Source organism: Pleurodeles waltl, chromosome 11 (genome assembly GCF_031143425.1).
Source record: "Pleurodeles waltl isolate 20211129_DDA chromosome 11, aPleWal1.hap1.20221129, whole genome shotgun sequence".
Classification (NCBI taxonomy): domain Eukaryota; kingdom Metazoa; phylum Chordata; class Amphibia; order Caudata; family Salamandridae; genus Pleurodeles; species Pleurodeles waltl.
In genome coordinates this window covers 926261437-926277192 of record NC_090450.1, presented here as the reverse complement: position 1 = coordinate 926277192, position 15756 = coordinate 926261437, and the positions used below count along the sequence as shown (strand labels likewise).

At 45.6% G+C, this 15756-nt stretch overlaps 1 protein-coding gene across 4 annotated transcripts in view; it reads left to right on the top strand.

Annotated features, from left to right (window-relative positions):
• SBNO1 (strawberry notch homolog 1) overlaps positions 1 to 15756 on the top strand; it is a 1077952-nt gene that overhangs the window by 909912 nt on the left and 152284 nt on the right. For all 4 annotated transcript variants that reach the window (XM_069214997.1, XM_069214996.1, XM_069214993.1 and 1 more), the window contains one exon: positions 9973 to 10065. In XM_069214997.1, the coding sequence (XP_069071098.1) occupies positions 9973 to 10065 (93 nt within the window). The remainder of the gene's footprint in view (positions 1 to 9972; positions 10066 to 15756) is intronic.

The following is a 15756-nucleotide window of genomic DNA, read 5'->3' as shown; positions in this document are numbered from 1 at the left end:
CCATAAAGATACATCTCACCGCAATATCTGCTTACCTGCAGATTACTCATTCAACTTCCCTATTTAGAATACTAGTCATTAAAGTGTTTATGGAAGGCCTAAAGAGAATTATACCACCAAGGACACCACCTGTTCCTTCATGGAACCTCAACATTGTCTTAACAAGACTCATGGGTCCACCTTTCGAGCCCATGCATTCTTGTGAAATGCAATACTGAACGTGGAAAGTTGCATTTCTCATTGCCATCACATCTCTAAGAAGAGTGAGTGAGATTCAGGCATTTACCATACAAGAACCATTTATTCAAATACACAAGAATAAGGTAGTTCTAAGGACAAATCCAAAATTCTTACCATAGGTTATCTCACCGTTCCACTTAAATCAAACAGTAGAATTACCAGTGTTCTTCCCACAGCCAGATTCGGTAGCTGAAAGAGCACTGCATACATTAGACATCAAAAGAGCTCTAATGTACTACATTGACAGAACAAAACTAATTAGGAAGACAAAACAACTATTCATTGCCTTTCAAAAACCTCATACAGGAAATCCGATTTCAAAACAAGGCATTGCTAGTTGGATAGTTAGGTGCATTCAAACCTGCTATCTTAAAGCAAAGAGAGAACTGCCTATTACACCAAAGGCACACTCAACCAGAAAGAAAGGTGCTACCATGGCCTTTCTAGGAAATATTCCAATGAACGAAATATGTAAGGCAGCAACATGGTCTACGCCTCATACATTTACTAAGCACTACTGTGTAGATGTGTTATCTGCACAACAAGCCACAGTAGGTCAAGCTGTACTAAAAACTTTATTTCAAACTACTTCAACTCCTACAGGCTGAACCACCGCTTTTGGGGAGATAACTGCTTACTAGTCTATGCACAGCATGTGTATCTGCAGCTACACATGCCACCGAACGGAAAATGTCACTTACCTAGTGTACATCTGTTCGTGGCATTAGTCGCTGCAGATTCACATGCACCCACCCGCCTCCCCGGAAGCCTGTAGCCAGTTAGAAGTAGATCTTGAACATTTGTACATTTGTAAATATATTACTTCAAACCTTCACTTTGTACATACGTACTCATTCCATTGCATGGGCACTATTACTAACATACACAACTCCTACCTCACCCTCTGCGGGGAAAACAATCTAAGATGGAGTCGACGCCCATGCGCAATGGAACCGAAGTGGGATGAGTCCCTCGGTCTCGTGACTCGAAAAGACTTCTTCGAAGAAAAACAACTTGTAACACTCCGAGCCCAACACCAGACTGTGCACAGCATGTGAATCTGCAGCGACTAATGCCACGAACAGATGTACACTGGGTAAGTGACATTTTCCATCTATATGGATGTATATACATATGTTTTATATATGCGTGTGTTTTGTATCATACATGGTTACAATGTGCATAAGTACTGCTCTCTACTCTGATTCAAGCATGTGAATCTATGAAAGTTCCAATACTGGAGTAAGAAAATAAGTTAGTTACCTGTAACTGTAGTTCTCCAGTATTGGAATCTTTCATAGATTCACATGCGACCCACCCACCTCCCCAGAGAGGCTCATTTTCACCTTCCTTTTTCCTTTCTCTCTTTTTCCTCTCTTTAACGCCCTTGTGCTTGGAAAATCTGAGGTGCTGTAACTTCTCTCAGGAGGATTCTAGAGGGTGGTGTCACCTGATTGGTGGATGGTCAAGTTTTGTCCTTTTCCTTAAATGACTCTGATAGACGGTTAAAGTGAAGAGGCCTAGGGCCTTTTTGTTAATATATTTTAACACTACTTGTGTAATCCCGGGGGCTCCCATCTCGACAACAGGGAATGATTCAAGCATGTGAATCTATGAAAGATTCCAATACTGGAGAACTACAGTTACAGGTAAGTAACTTATTTTCTTCCGTAATGGCTACACTGAAATCTCAGCACAATAAATGTGCACTGATGGTAGTGTGGGATTTATTGTAAAATACACCCAGAGGGCACCTTAGAGATGCCTCCTGAATACCAGTCCGACTCCCAGTGCTAGGCTGACCAGTTTCTGCCAGCCTGCCACAACCAGACAAGTTGCTGGCCACATGGGGAGAGTGCCTTTGTCACTCTTTGACCAGGAACAAAGCCTGTACTGGGTGGAGGTGCTTCCCCCCCCCCCCCTCCCCCCCCCTGCAGGAACTGTAACACCTGGCGGTGAGCCTCAAAGGCTCATGCCTTTTGTTACAGCACCCCAGGGCATCCCAGCTAGTGGAGATACCCGCCCCTCCGGCCAAGGCCCCCCACATTTGGCGGCAAGGCTGGAGGAGATAATGAGGAAAACAAGGAGGAGTCACCCACCAGTCAGGATAGCCCCGAAGGTGCCCTGAGCTGAAGTGACCCCTGCCTTTAAAAATCCTCCATCTTGCGATTGGAGGATCCCCCCAATAGGAATAGGGATGTGCCACCCTAAGAGGACAGTAGCCTTTGGCTACTGCCCCCAAGACCTGAACACACCCCTAAATTGGGTATTTAGGGGCGACCCTGAACCCAGGAAATCCGATTCCTTCAACCTACAACAAGGACTGCTGACCTGAAAGCCCGGTAGAGACAACAGAGACAAGTGACTTGGCCCCAGCCCTTCCAGCCTGTCTCCAGACTCAAAGAACCTGCACAGGAACGAATCTGACAGGGACCAGCGACCTCTGAGGACTCGGAGGACTGCCCTGAACCCGAAGGACTAAGAAACTCCTGAGATCAGTGGCACTGTTCAAAAACTGCAACAACTTTTAAGCAACTTTCCAAGAACTCTCTCTTCCCGCCGGAAGCGTGAGACTTCACTCTGCACCAGACACCCCCGGCTTGAGCTCCAGAGAACAAACACTGCAGAGAGGACTCCCAGGTGACTACAACGACGTGAGTACCCTGAGTCGACCCCTCTGCACCCCCACAGCGACACCTGCAGAGAGGATCCAGAGGCTCTCCCTGACAACGACCGTCTGGTAACAAAGAACCCAACGCCCGGACCAAGCACTGCACCCGCAGCCCTCAGGACTGAGAGGAACCACCTTCCAGTGCAGGAGTGACCAGTAGGCCCTCTTCCCAGCCCAGTCGGTGTCTGGCCTGAGAAGCCCCCCTGTGCCCTGCCTGCATCGCTTAAGTGACCCCTGGGTCCCTCCATTGCTTTCTATAGCAAACCCGATGCCTACTTTGCACACTGCACCCGTCCGCCCCTGTGCCACTGAGGGTATGTTGTGTGTGCCTACTTGAGTCCCTCCCCTCCCCCTTCCCTCCCCCCGTGCTATACAAAAACCTCCGTGTCTGCTCCCTGAGGACGCAGGTACTTACCTGCTAGCAGACTGGAACCGGAGCACCCCTGTTCTCAATAGGGGCCTATGTGTTTTGGCCATCCTTTGACCCCTGCACATGACCGGCCCTGTGTTGCTGTTGCAGTGACTTTGGGGTTGCCTTGAACCCCCAGGGGTGGCCTGCCTATGCCCAGGAACTTGAACTTGTAAGTGCCTTACTTACCTGAAAAACTAACCAAAACTTACCTCCCCCGGGAACTGTTGATTTTTGCATTGTGTCCACTTTTAAAATAGCTTATTGCCATTTTTACTAAAACTGTGTATGTTACTGCTCTAATTCAAAGTTCCCTACTTACCTGTGTGGAGTACCTTGCATTTTATGTATTTACTTCAAATCTTGTGGTTCTGAAATAAATTAAGAAAATATATTTTTCTATATCAAAACCTTTTGGCCTGGAGTAAGTCTTTGAGTGTTTGTTCCTCATTTATTGCATGTGTGTGTACAACAAATGCTTAACACTACCCTCTGATAAGTATACTGCTCGACCACACTACCACAAAATAGAGCATTGGAATTATCTAATTTCGCCACTATCTTACCTCTAAGGGGAACCCTTGGACTCTGTGCACACTATCTCTTACTTTGAGATAGTGTATACAGAGCCAACTTTCTACATATGTTTAGGCACCAGATCAGGTAAGTTCGTTTTGCAGGAAAAAACTTCACAGTTTTGAAAAGTTAACTCTTAGTGCAATTTTTGGAAGCTGCAGTGTTATCCTGTGGAGGAAAAACAACTATGGCAAGCAAGTACATTATAACGACTTATGGGATCAGTGTTTGGTAAGGATCGGGACCACACCAACAGGTCACTCTGGGCGACACTGGGGTGACGGGGTGCAGAGGTTTAGTATGGCGTCAGATACCCAATGTTAGTCAATAGGGATCAGTCAAGTTGAAAAGAGGCTGCAGATTTGGACAGGAAGTCCAGTCGAAGAGAACCAACATGTGGGTTCAAGTCTTGAGATGCTCAGGTATGGAGGGACACTTTTGGTCCTTTTCTCCACGTGCAACAGGTGCAGAGGTGTCCTAAGACATAGGGGTTTCTCCAACGTGAGCACACGCAGTTGAGGGGCCTGCATGCAGATGCTGCAGGCAACGGTGGGCAAGTCCAAGGTGGGCTTTCTCTGGAGGGCTTGGGGTTGCCACTTTGGCACCCTTGGCCCACTTCAGCGCTGGCTAAGCAGCATGGGTGCTTTCCAGTGGCTAGTTTTTGTGGTCTGGGATCCCCTCAAGTCTCTTGGGGTGTTTGCAAAATGCATGGAAATAGCTCCCCTGCTTTACGAGAGTTCCTGGTTCTTTATTGAAGGCAGGGAGTCCTCCCAGGCTTTTGAAGGCACAGCAGCTTGCAGGACGAACTGACTTTGGCACAAATTGACAGGAACAGCAGACAGGCCGGCAGGGCTGGGGTCAAGTCAGGTGCGTCTTCCTTGGGCTTTGCCTTTGCGGCTCTTCACTGTCCTTCATTGGTCAGCTGGAATCTGATTTACTGGTGCTAGGGGCTTCCCTAAATTCTGCATTTAGGGTTGTTTTTGGAAGTGTAGGGTAGTAGCCAATGGGCAACTTTCCCTTGGGGTCTCTATACCCCCCAAATGACCACTTCTTGCTCTTGTGGGAAGTGGGCATCACCCTCTCCCAGAGTTCCTAAATCTGTCGACACCAAGATGGCAAATTTCTAAATGTTGTCCACATCAGGCAGTACCCGTTAGGGTTGGGACTGACCTGAGGGGTGGGCAAAACCCTCTGAATACTACATTTTCTGCCTATCCAGGTGCCAAATGGGCCCTGGAGCAGTTGGTGTTGGCTTCTCTCCTTTGAGTGAAACCAGATCTTCATATAAAGGCCAGTGGGCTTCTTTGAAGCCTCCTGCCTTGGAATGCAGATTCGCAGGTCACCCTGTTGGTTGAGGTGTGTAAACAGCTCTCCTAGAGCAGGCTTTGTTTCTGACTGCCAGAGAGCAAAGCCTGTCACCCTTGGGGATCTTAAGCATGTCTGGTAGTGGCAGGCTGGCTAAGAATAGTTGGTAGGTTTTCAGGGGCATCCTAAGGTGCCCTCTAGGTGCAAGTATTAAAAAATTCATCACTGTCATTTGGGCTTATTAATACAAGATGCTTGATCCCAAACATCCCCATCTTCAGTGAAGCCATCATGTAGATGGGTGAACTCATAGTGAACAGTGTCCAACACATGTACTTAAAATGGCTTCCCTGTTCACTTAGTATGTCTACAAATCGGCAGAGGCATAGCAGGGGAATATCTGCTTGTGCAGATGTCCTCACATGTAATATAATGCTCCCCGCTTTAGGGCTCTAAGGCCTGCTCTAGGGGTGACTTATATATATTGCACGCAATATTAGGGGACATGGCACACAGACTATGCGCTATGTCGTGTTTTCACTTTTAGCTGCTGTAGGAAGCTGGCTCTGTATATACTATATCAAAATGATATATAGTGTACACAGAGTCCAGGGGTTCCCCAATAGGCTTGATAAAGACAATAATAGATAATACTAATGCTCTATTTGTGGTAGTGTGGTCGAGGAGTTAGGCTTATCAGAGGGTAGTGTTAAGTATTTGTTGTACACACACAAGCAATAAGTGAAAACACACACTCACTGACTTAACTCCAGGCCAGTAGGTTTTATATAGAAAAATATTTAATTTTTATTTTAGAACCTCAAGATTCATTTAGCAGGTAAGTACATTAAATGAAAGGTACTTTTCATCGAAATACTTAGGACTTTGAATAGATTCAATATTGTACACAGTTTTCATTAAAATGGCAAAAAGCTATTTTAAAAGGGGACAAAGTGCAATTTTCAACAGTTCCTGGGGGAGTTAAGTACAGTACAGTTTCAGAGTTAAGTACCACACTTAACGGGTTCAGTCTCTGGGGTATAGGTAGCCCACTGTTGGGGGGGGGGGGGGGGGGGTTCAAGACAACCCCAAACACCCAGCACCAGCAACACAGGGCTGGTCAGGTGCAGGTGTCAACCAGGAGTCCAAATAACGTGGGTGCCTATAGAGACATGGGGTAGTCCGGTTCCAGTCTGCTTGCAGGTGAGTACCCTCTTTATCGGAGAGCAGACCAGGGGGGTTTGGAGGAGTACTGGAGAGGCCCCAAGTAGGGACAAAAATCACACCCTCAGCGGCACGGGGGCATCTGGGTGCAGTGTGCAAACAGGGTGCCAGGTTCTCAATAGAACTCTATGGAGGGACCCGGGGGTCACTTAAGCGCTGCAGGCCTGGGGGGCCTCTCGGGCAAGCCACCGACTGGGCCAGGATGAGGATCGCCTGCTGGTCATTGCTGCACCGGTGGTTGGTTTCTCACGAGCCTGGGGGCTGCGTGTGCAGTGTTGCTCCAGGCGTCATATCTTCGTCCCGGGCAGTCGCGGTCATAGGGTCCTTGGGATTCCCTCTGCAGGCATCGTCATGGGGTGCAGAGAGGTCAGCCCAGGGTGGACACGTCGTCTGAGTCGCCTGGGGTTCCTCTCTGGAAAGTTGGTTTCTCTGTACACGGGCTGGGAGCGTCGGGTGCAGAGTAAGGGGGGGACTCACACTTCTGAAGTGAGGTGGGAGTCACTTTATAGATGGATGTTTTTTCTTCTGGCTGGGCAGAGCCGCTGCCCACGGGAGGTCTTGGTCCTCGGTGTCGCAGGCAGTCCCCTAGAGGCTTTTCAGGGGTCGCTGGTCCTGTAGAACGCGTCACTTTTCGGTTGAAAGGTCTTTGAAGCATGAGACAGGCCAGCAGGGCTGGGGCCATGTCAGTTGTCGTCTCCTTCTCTTCGCTGCGGGGTTTTCAGTTCAGCAGTCCTTCTTGTGAGGTCGTCACGAACCTGCAGAGCTAGGTACAGGGTCGCCCCTAAATACTAAATTTAGAGGGGGTGTTAGGGTTAGAGGGCAGTAGCCAGTGGCTACTGTCCCTGAGGATGGCTATACCCTCCTTGTGTCCACTCCCTCTGGGGAGGGGAGCACATCCCTATCCCTATTGGTCCTAATCCTCCAAAGCAAGATGGAGGATTTCTAAAGGCGGAGGTCACTTCAGCTCTGGTCACCTTAGGGGTGGACCTGGCTGAGGGGGTGACTCCTCCTTGTTTTTCTCATTATCCCTCCGGACTTGCTGCCAAAAGTGGGGGTTCATCCAGGGGCGGGCATTTCCACTAGCTGGAGTGCCCCGGGGCATTGTAACACGAAGCCTGAGCCTTTGAGGCTCACTGCTAGGTGTTACAGTTCCTGCAGGGGGGAGGTGTGAAACACCTCCACTCAGGACAGGCTTTGTTTCTGACCACAGAGTGCACAGAGTGCACAAAGGGACTCGCCCCATGTGGTCAGAAACTTGTCTGGAAGTGGCAGGCTTGCACAGACTGGTCAGCCTTACACTAGCAGTTGGGCTAACATAAAGGGGGCGTCTCTAAGGTGCCCTTTGTGTGCACTTTTCAATAAATCCCACACTGGCATCAGTGGGGGTTTATTGTGATGAGAAGTTTGATACCAAACTTCCCAGTACTCAGCGTAGCCATTATAGTGCCATGGAGTTCGTAATGACAAACTCCCAGACCATATACTCAGTATGGCTACTCTGCACTTACAATGCCTAAGAATTGACTTAAACACTGTAGGGGCATAGTGCTCATACAGCTATTCCCTCACTTGTGGTATAGTGCACCCTGCCTTAGGGCTGTAAAGCCTGCTAGAGGGGTGGCTTACCTATGCCACAGGCAGTGGTTTGTGGGCATGGCACTCTGAGGGGATTGCCATGTTGACTTTGTCTTTTCTCCCCACCAGCACACACAAGCTGTGAGGCAGTGTGAGGGGTCCCTGAGGGTGGCATAATACATGCTGCAGCCCATAGGGGACTTGGTACCATGGGTCCCTTTTACAAGGGACTTAACTATGTGCTAGGGCTGTGCCAATTATGAAAAAGGTACAGTTTTAGGGAAAGAACACTGGTGTTGGAGTCTGGTTAGCAGGGTCCCAGCACACTTCCAATCAAAGCTGCCATCAACACTAGGCAAAAAGTGGGGGGTGACCATGCCAACAGTGGCATTTTCCTACAGTTGCACAAAGACACACACACCCTGCAATGTCAGCCTGCATGTGCTAGGCGAGAGGTCCCTGAGGGTGGCACAATAAATGCTGCATCCCTTGGGAACCTTCTTTGATGCCCATACCCTGGGCACCAGAGGTACCATTTACTCTGGATTTACAGGGGGACAAACGTATTGCCATTTGGGGAACAATGCACAGTTTCCTGGCATTGGGGACCTGGTTAGCAAGAATCTCTTGCACTTTCAGTTAAAATTGCGGTGAATGCCAAGCAGAAAGTGGGGGTGACCAACGGGGCGGCTCCTTTGAAGTAGCAAAGGAGCCTCGTCCCACTGGCTCAGAGCCAGCAACAGAAAAATAAAACAATATTTGATTATCATTTTATTTTTCAGCTACTGGCTGTGAGCAAACATGTGCAGGGAGGGGTGGGGCTGGCCATGGGAGTGGGGAAGAGGGTGGAGTGGATGCACCTAAGTGTGCATGTCAGTTTGGCCAGCCATTGTAGGCCAGCCAAACTGACATGCGCACTTAGGTTTCTCCAACCTGGCTGTATTGCACTGCCGGGTTGGAGAAAGAGCACAGGCTCCCATGCAGTGTCTGAGTGGCAGAACAAGCTGCTTAGACCAATCCTGACGCTGCTCTCATGCTAGGTATAGCATGAGAGCAACCCCAGGATTGCATGGGGGAGCCTGTGCTGGTGTCCCAGGGACTGCTGGGACATGATTGGGAGAGTAGCGAGGTGGCTTTGAGAGAGGTAAGCGTTTTTTTTTTTTAATTCTTTTTATTTACTTTTTATTTTGTTTCCTGTCCTTCCTCCCCTCCCTCAACCCCCTCTTGAAATTTGTGGCGAGCACCACTGGGTGTCCATGTCAGAAAGGGTCACTTTCCTACACTTGACCAGAGATTATTGGCACACTTAGCACAAATTTAGCTATGCATCAATATTGCACTGTACACAAAATCTGGTAGGGGAATGAGGATAAAGAGATTGTCCTTTGGGGTGTTTAGGCAAGCACAATATCTGCTGTGGTTGGATCTTGATGTCTGGTACAGAATAGAAGTTTCATATTGGTGCAGTAGGAATTGCACCTTTTTCCACCTTCTTTGTGATGGTCAGGCCTGAAGGAGATGTTTGGAGGGATTGCTCAAATCCTTAGTGTGCCATTCTAGAAGATTTGACCTTAGTCTATTCATCTTTTAAGCATACTGATTTCAAGTCTGACAATGCAGTGGCTTTTTGTGTTCGCTAGTCTGCTCATTGCTTTATTGATGGTTGTGGTGAATTAGGTGGTCTGGGAAATGTGAGATTAAAGCTGTGAAAGTGACATGGCCATAATTGACTTCTGCGGGGCAGGCAGTTGTGTGCTCGGGTGCTGGCCAATTTAGCCTCAGTGAAGTCTGGAATGTTAACAGGTAGTGGGCAGGCACCTTATATATGGTAGAGGATCATTGCTTAAGACCAGGATTGTTTTATTTCCAACCCACGTCAGTATTTAATTTAACATCCAAACACTTAAACGTTCTACAGTGAAAACATAAACATTTATTTATTTATATATATATCATTTTTTATGTTTTGTAGATAAGTGTAGAACGAGGCATGTCTTGGGAAGATGCAACTAAAATTTGGGCTGATCAGACTGGCCCAGATGACGGATTTTATTTATCTCTTCAGGTAAGTGTTCTGTTTTTTTCTCTTTAAAATAATGTACAGTACTTTATAACTTCACATCATATACAGCCAAATCAAGTTCTGTAAACAGGTGTCATGCTGTTTGTGGTGCCAAATCGTTGGATTTTTTTTGTACCCAGACCTACTCCATACTGGGCTTTCTACTTTGTGGTCCATGCTACAAATGGAAATTTTGAGGGCATGGTTACCTTTCTTTCCTTAAAGAATTTCCATGCATCAAAAACTTGAGCCTCTTTTATTATTCACTTAACCCCTTGGCTGCCCTGCATAAATCATGAAGTTGTTTTCTCAGCATGCCCTTGAGATGTATATACATCAATAATTATTTTCTTTCCTAAAAAATGCAAACTAAATTTGTCTTTCCGCTATGGCATCCAGAATGCCCCTTTCTCACATAGTGCTTCTCCCTTTGTCGTAAGCATTATGAGAGTAAGGAGCTGTGTACCTATGCCCCAGAAAGGAGTCGGATGCTATGTTTTTTTTTGTAGCATAAGAAAACACATTTTTCCATTTTCTTTGAGTGACTAAGACCTCCTTGCACTTTGTGAAGAGAAACTTGTGAAACCTGTGGTAAATTCCATGAATGTGCAAATTAGGCACAATTATGAATTTGGGAAGGGGTCATTTGTATAGTTAGGAAAATGATTTCCCAGTTGTACTAATCTTACAGATCAAAGAGGTTGAAAGTGGGGGGGGGGGAGAGTGTTACATCTGTAACTTTTAGCAAAGAAGGCTAATGTATAAAAATAGTTTGACATTCTGCGTCATAGGATCTCACCTAGGTCACAAATTAAGAACATTTCCATGTGCAAGTGTGAACCCGGGACACTTGTTTTTTTAAAAAAAATAAATGTAAAATAGTTGTTACCTTCAGTTAAAGGCTGAAGCTGCCATTTTGAAACTAGAGGCCCAACTTTGCATCATCTTTTAAAATCTGTATTTAAGTATTGGCTTTGACCTTAAAAGTGCCCCTGACAGAGAAGATCACGTAAAAGGGGCCTGGCAGGTTAAAGGTGCACAAGGCTTAAGAAAATGTACTGGTCCTTTAAGAAGCCATCAGGTTCCATTACCCAGCATGTGCTGTACTCAGTTTGCCTCACAGCTCCTGGTTGTGATTTAGTGGATCTAAGAACACTTCAGAGGCTTCGATTGTGTTCAAACCAGGGTCTTCAACCTTTTCATTATTAAGGGCTACTTATGGTCAGTGGAAGCCATTTGTGTAGTACGCATCAGACAGGATTGCATTAGTGGCCACCCTATGCAACATAACCAGCCATAGCCACTTCAGTACAGGCGTGCCAGAATTACTATAAAAACTGGCTTTGTGAATTTGGACTGGCTCTACAAGGGTAATACAAAACCGCCATACTTGCAATATCCAGGGCACCAAAGTAATAATAGCAAGGTAATTATATGAGGAATAAGTCTCCCAGTGCTGCATTATGTATCTTTCAAATACCAACTTTAAATATTTTTGGGAAATTATGGGTCCTGAAAATACACATTTCTCCAGTATTGGATCTTTCATGGATTCATATGCTTGAATCATCCCCTGTTGTCGAGATGGGAGTCCCTGGTAACTTAATAAAGCAGCATATATATCATTATCATAGGCTATAATGGCAACAAAAAGGTCAGTTTAATAGCCTATCGATGTCCTTTTTATAAACAAAAAAAACAAAAAACAGACTTGAACTAAAACCAGTCAGGCGACTGAACACTCCTAACAGAGGCTGAGTCCCCCAGATATTCTGCCTCACATCGTGTGAAGGGAGTCTCCCTACTACTACTTTTTGGATAATCCAAGATTATATTTCCTGTTTAATTTCTCTAACCCAGGCACTAATATGTCAGAGTATCCGTGAACAAGGTAAAAGACTACATAAATATGTCCAACCTTTCCCTCAAAAACACTCAAGTTCTGAGAGATGAGACTATTACTAGTATTACAAAATCTTAAATCTGTCACTAATAATGGGGAAAGTGAGGATTCACAGGTATTACTTTGAGGTGGTTGATGACGATGTTGACTATTACCTCGTCTACGAAGGGCATCTACAGTGGTTGTCTACGATGATCATCTATGGTGGTCGTCTACAGTGGACGTCTACGATGGTCATCGACGGTGGTAGTCTACGGTGGTCATCGACTACAGTTAACTACAGTGGTCTATGATGACCTCGTCTATGATGGTCATCTGCTATGGCCTCATCTATGATAGTCTACGGCGGTCGTCGACGGTGGCGCTCGGCAATGACGCTAGTCTACGGTACGACGATGCTCGTCTACCGGGCTCTTGTCGACAACGGACAAGCATTGAGGTACCAATATGAGCATGTCTTCAACACTTTATATATTGAGGGGCAATATATGGAGCAATTACACCACTCCGCCTCCAACTGCAGAGCATGGGTCAGGTCCATGTATCTCATACTAGAGCTTCAGAGCATATTACAGCCACAACTGGTGGATTTCCCCACCAGATTTATCGGGGGGGGGGATTCCATACCCTTCGGAGCGAGCGACCAAACACTTCCAGTTTCCTATAGCAAACAAGAAATTAGTTTGTTTATTCTTTATGAATTTAAATAGGAAAGCTGTAAAAACTATTCCAATTGCTCATATACCCAGGAGGAATTACAATCATGGAAAACCCTATCATTCATAATTCTGCGTAACCAGCATTGACACGTTCCCATCTAGGTCCAGACTACTGTATGGGCTGCCAATTCGCTGGTAATATGGGGCATGTATAGCCACCAGATGTGGTCAGACATTGCCACATAAATAAAATGTTTGCCGGAAGATGGAAAAAAATAAATGCTGCTGTGGTGAAGTGGGATGTCAGCATATACTGTGCTATAGATAAAGCTTCAATAGTATTCCCACAATTGGCAGGGTCAGTGGTCCTTGGATATTACGGATCAAGGCCACAAAATTTAAAAAGTTGTGACACAAATATATCTAATATTTTATAGTACCATGCCAACACTCTGTATGCCATGCATGTTGACTACTTGCAAGCAGTTGACGGTGACTCTTGACGCTGCATGAACCTTTGGGGCATTACAATTTTGAATAAAACAATCTTCAGAGGGACACAAAAAAGACAATTATCCATTGTTAAGTATTTGACTTAGCAACGCTCTCAGTAGCACTTAGGCTAGCTTACCTACAGTGACAACGTTCTGGTGCTGATTAAACCATCCAGTTCGAAGAACCATTCCAAAAATTTTGTGATCTATGGCAGAAAATAGCATCGGACAAATAAGTCTTGGATCTCGTCTCATATAGATATATGTTGCAGTTACGGAAGGAAGTGCTAGCTACTCTGACCAAAGGGTCCATAGAGAGAAACCCACATTCTCAGCAAAATAGAGGTTTCTATTCTTCGTTTTGCCTCATAAACCATAAAACAGAGGGGTGTCCATCCATCATACACCTCCAGAAATTAACAAGTATTTCCAGAAACAATCCTTCTATATTGTCTCCTTCAGCACAGGATATTTATTTTTGTTTTTGCATTCCCACTCATAGGAGTTTTTCCCCTTTGGCTTCAGATCAGCTTTTTCAGGAAGGGTTTCCCCAACTTCAACAACTTGTTGATAAAAGCACCAACGACAATTTAAGCTTCCAAGGCCACAGAGGCTTGCCGAAAGTTGTTTCACAGGCTGTCTCCTTGTGAATTATCAGAGATCATCAACTCTTCCATCAAAGAAGATACTTTCTGTGCAATTAACTTTTCGGCTTCGGGTCCTCAGCGATCAATATGATCCCTCTTGTATGCCGGAAAATGAATGCCTTACAGCTACAAAACAATAGATTCAAACAAACAAGTAATTTCAGGGCCTGATGAATTTTCACTTGGGTATAATGGAAGCTTTAGTCTGGTTGTCTCAGACTTCAAATACTTCCCTGGAAAGCTGGGGCAGTCGTCTACAGAACCTCTAATTTGCGGAAAGTGGTCTCTGCTCCAGAAGAGCATGCATATCACTCACCTAGATCTCAAAGCCAGCTGTTCGGTCTCCAAATTTTCCTGCCAGTGTAGCAGAGTCTTCGGTGTTTGTTCACAAGGACAGTACTACCAGCATGCAGTACGTGAATAAACGAAGCGGCACAAGATCCTTGGTCCGTGGAAGACCAGGAAGCTTGGTGTCAGCTAATGACACACAGGATTACTCTTCGGGCTGAACATAGTCCCTAGACTAAAAACCTCATAGCACACATGCTAAACAAAACTGGAAACAGCCTCCAAGAAGGACAATTTGATCCTTCGGCTCTGAGTGTGATCTTGTTCTGGGCAAACTGGCTCTACATCCTCTGCAACAAATGAAACCGGCAAATGCCAGTTCTATGCAATTTGGCATCCACATCCAGGATCTTGGTGGAATGCCTTTCGACAGATGCTCCAGGCTCTATATCTACCTTTTTCCCCCAATACCTTTAATACCAAAGATTCTCCCCAAGAGGAAAGCAAAACAGTGTTCTCTTGTCCTGATAGCCCCCAGGTGGCTAGTTCAGCATTGATTCACTGAGCTTCTCCTGCTATCAGAATACAACCACATTCACCTACCAACATTCTGTAAACCTTTGAAGATAAACTAAAGCCAGGCCCTTCATCCTGACCTGACTTCTCTCCTCTTAGGCGCACAGCTCCTAAATTCCATCTATCCAAAGATCTCAATATTCCTCAGGACTGCAGGTGTATTCTCTCCAAGTCAAGGAGGAGGCCACAGTAAGGCCATGTAAATGTTAATGGGAACGTTTCTGCCTGTGGCACCAGAAAATCAAACCTACATCCTCAACTAGCATAATCTGGCAAATAACTATCCTGTCTCCTGTCAATAGCTCAGTCACAGTTGGTACATGCGTCTGTTAAGGTACAGCTTAAAGCAATATAAAAATATAGCTGTACATCACATTTTTACTTTCTACTCTTGCAGAATCATCAAACAATTCATAAAAGATTTACTCAGCGCTTTCCTACAGAAAGTGCTGCTTCCTCAGACTGGTACCTGAACATACTTCTATTTCAACTCAGGAAGAGTTCATTCGAACCCATTCTCAGAGCACACCTCATATTTCTCGCATGAAAGGTCGTCTTGTTACTAGTGCTCACCTCGAAAAGTAGGTTCGAGAAAATGCAGGTTTTCTCAACACAAGAGCCTTCTTGCGTCTCACAGGCAATTTAGTTCTTCTCTGAACCAATCCACAGATTTATTCCCATGGTTCCTTAAGATTTTGCCTCTGTGAGCCTATACTATTTCATACCTTTCTCCTGAAATCAACATCACCAGCTGAGAGGTCCGTTCATACTCAAGGTATCAAGTGTTATCTAAAATTTCTACTTACATCGCACTAAACAACTCATGTGAACTGACCAACTGTTGGACTCAAATAGTCACACTCGTAAGGGTGCTCCAGTCACAGTGGCAACCATTGCTGAATAAGTTTCAGCTGCAATCCGGTTTTGTCATTCAGACTAGCAATCCTCTCACAGAGATAAGTAGGGTGCGTTCAACTGGGGCAGTTCCACTTCAACTACTTTGTTTCCATTAGTACCTCTGGAGAAGATATGTCATGATGCGACTTGGAAAAGTGTGCATATTATTCATGCATCATTATTACCTGGAATCAACACCGCGCAATCATACAGCAGTTGGATTAGTTGTA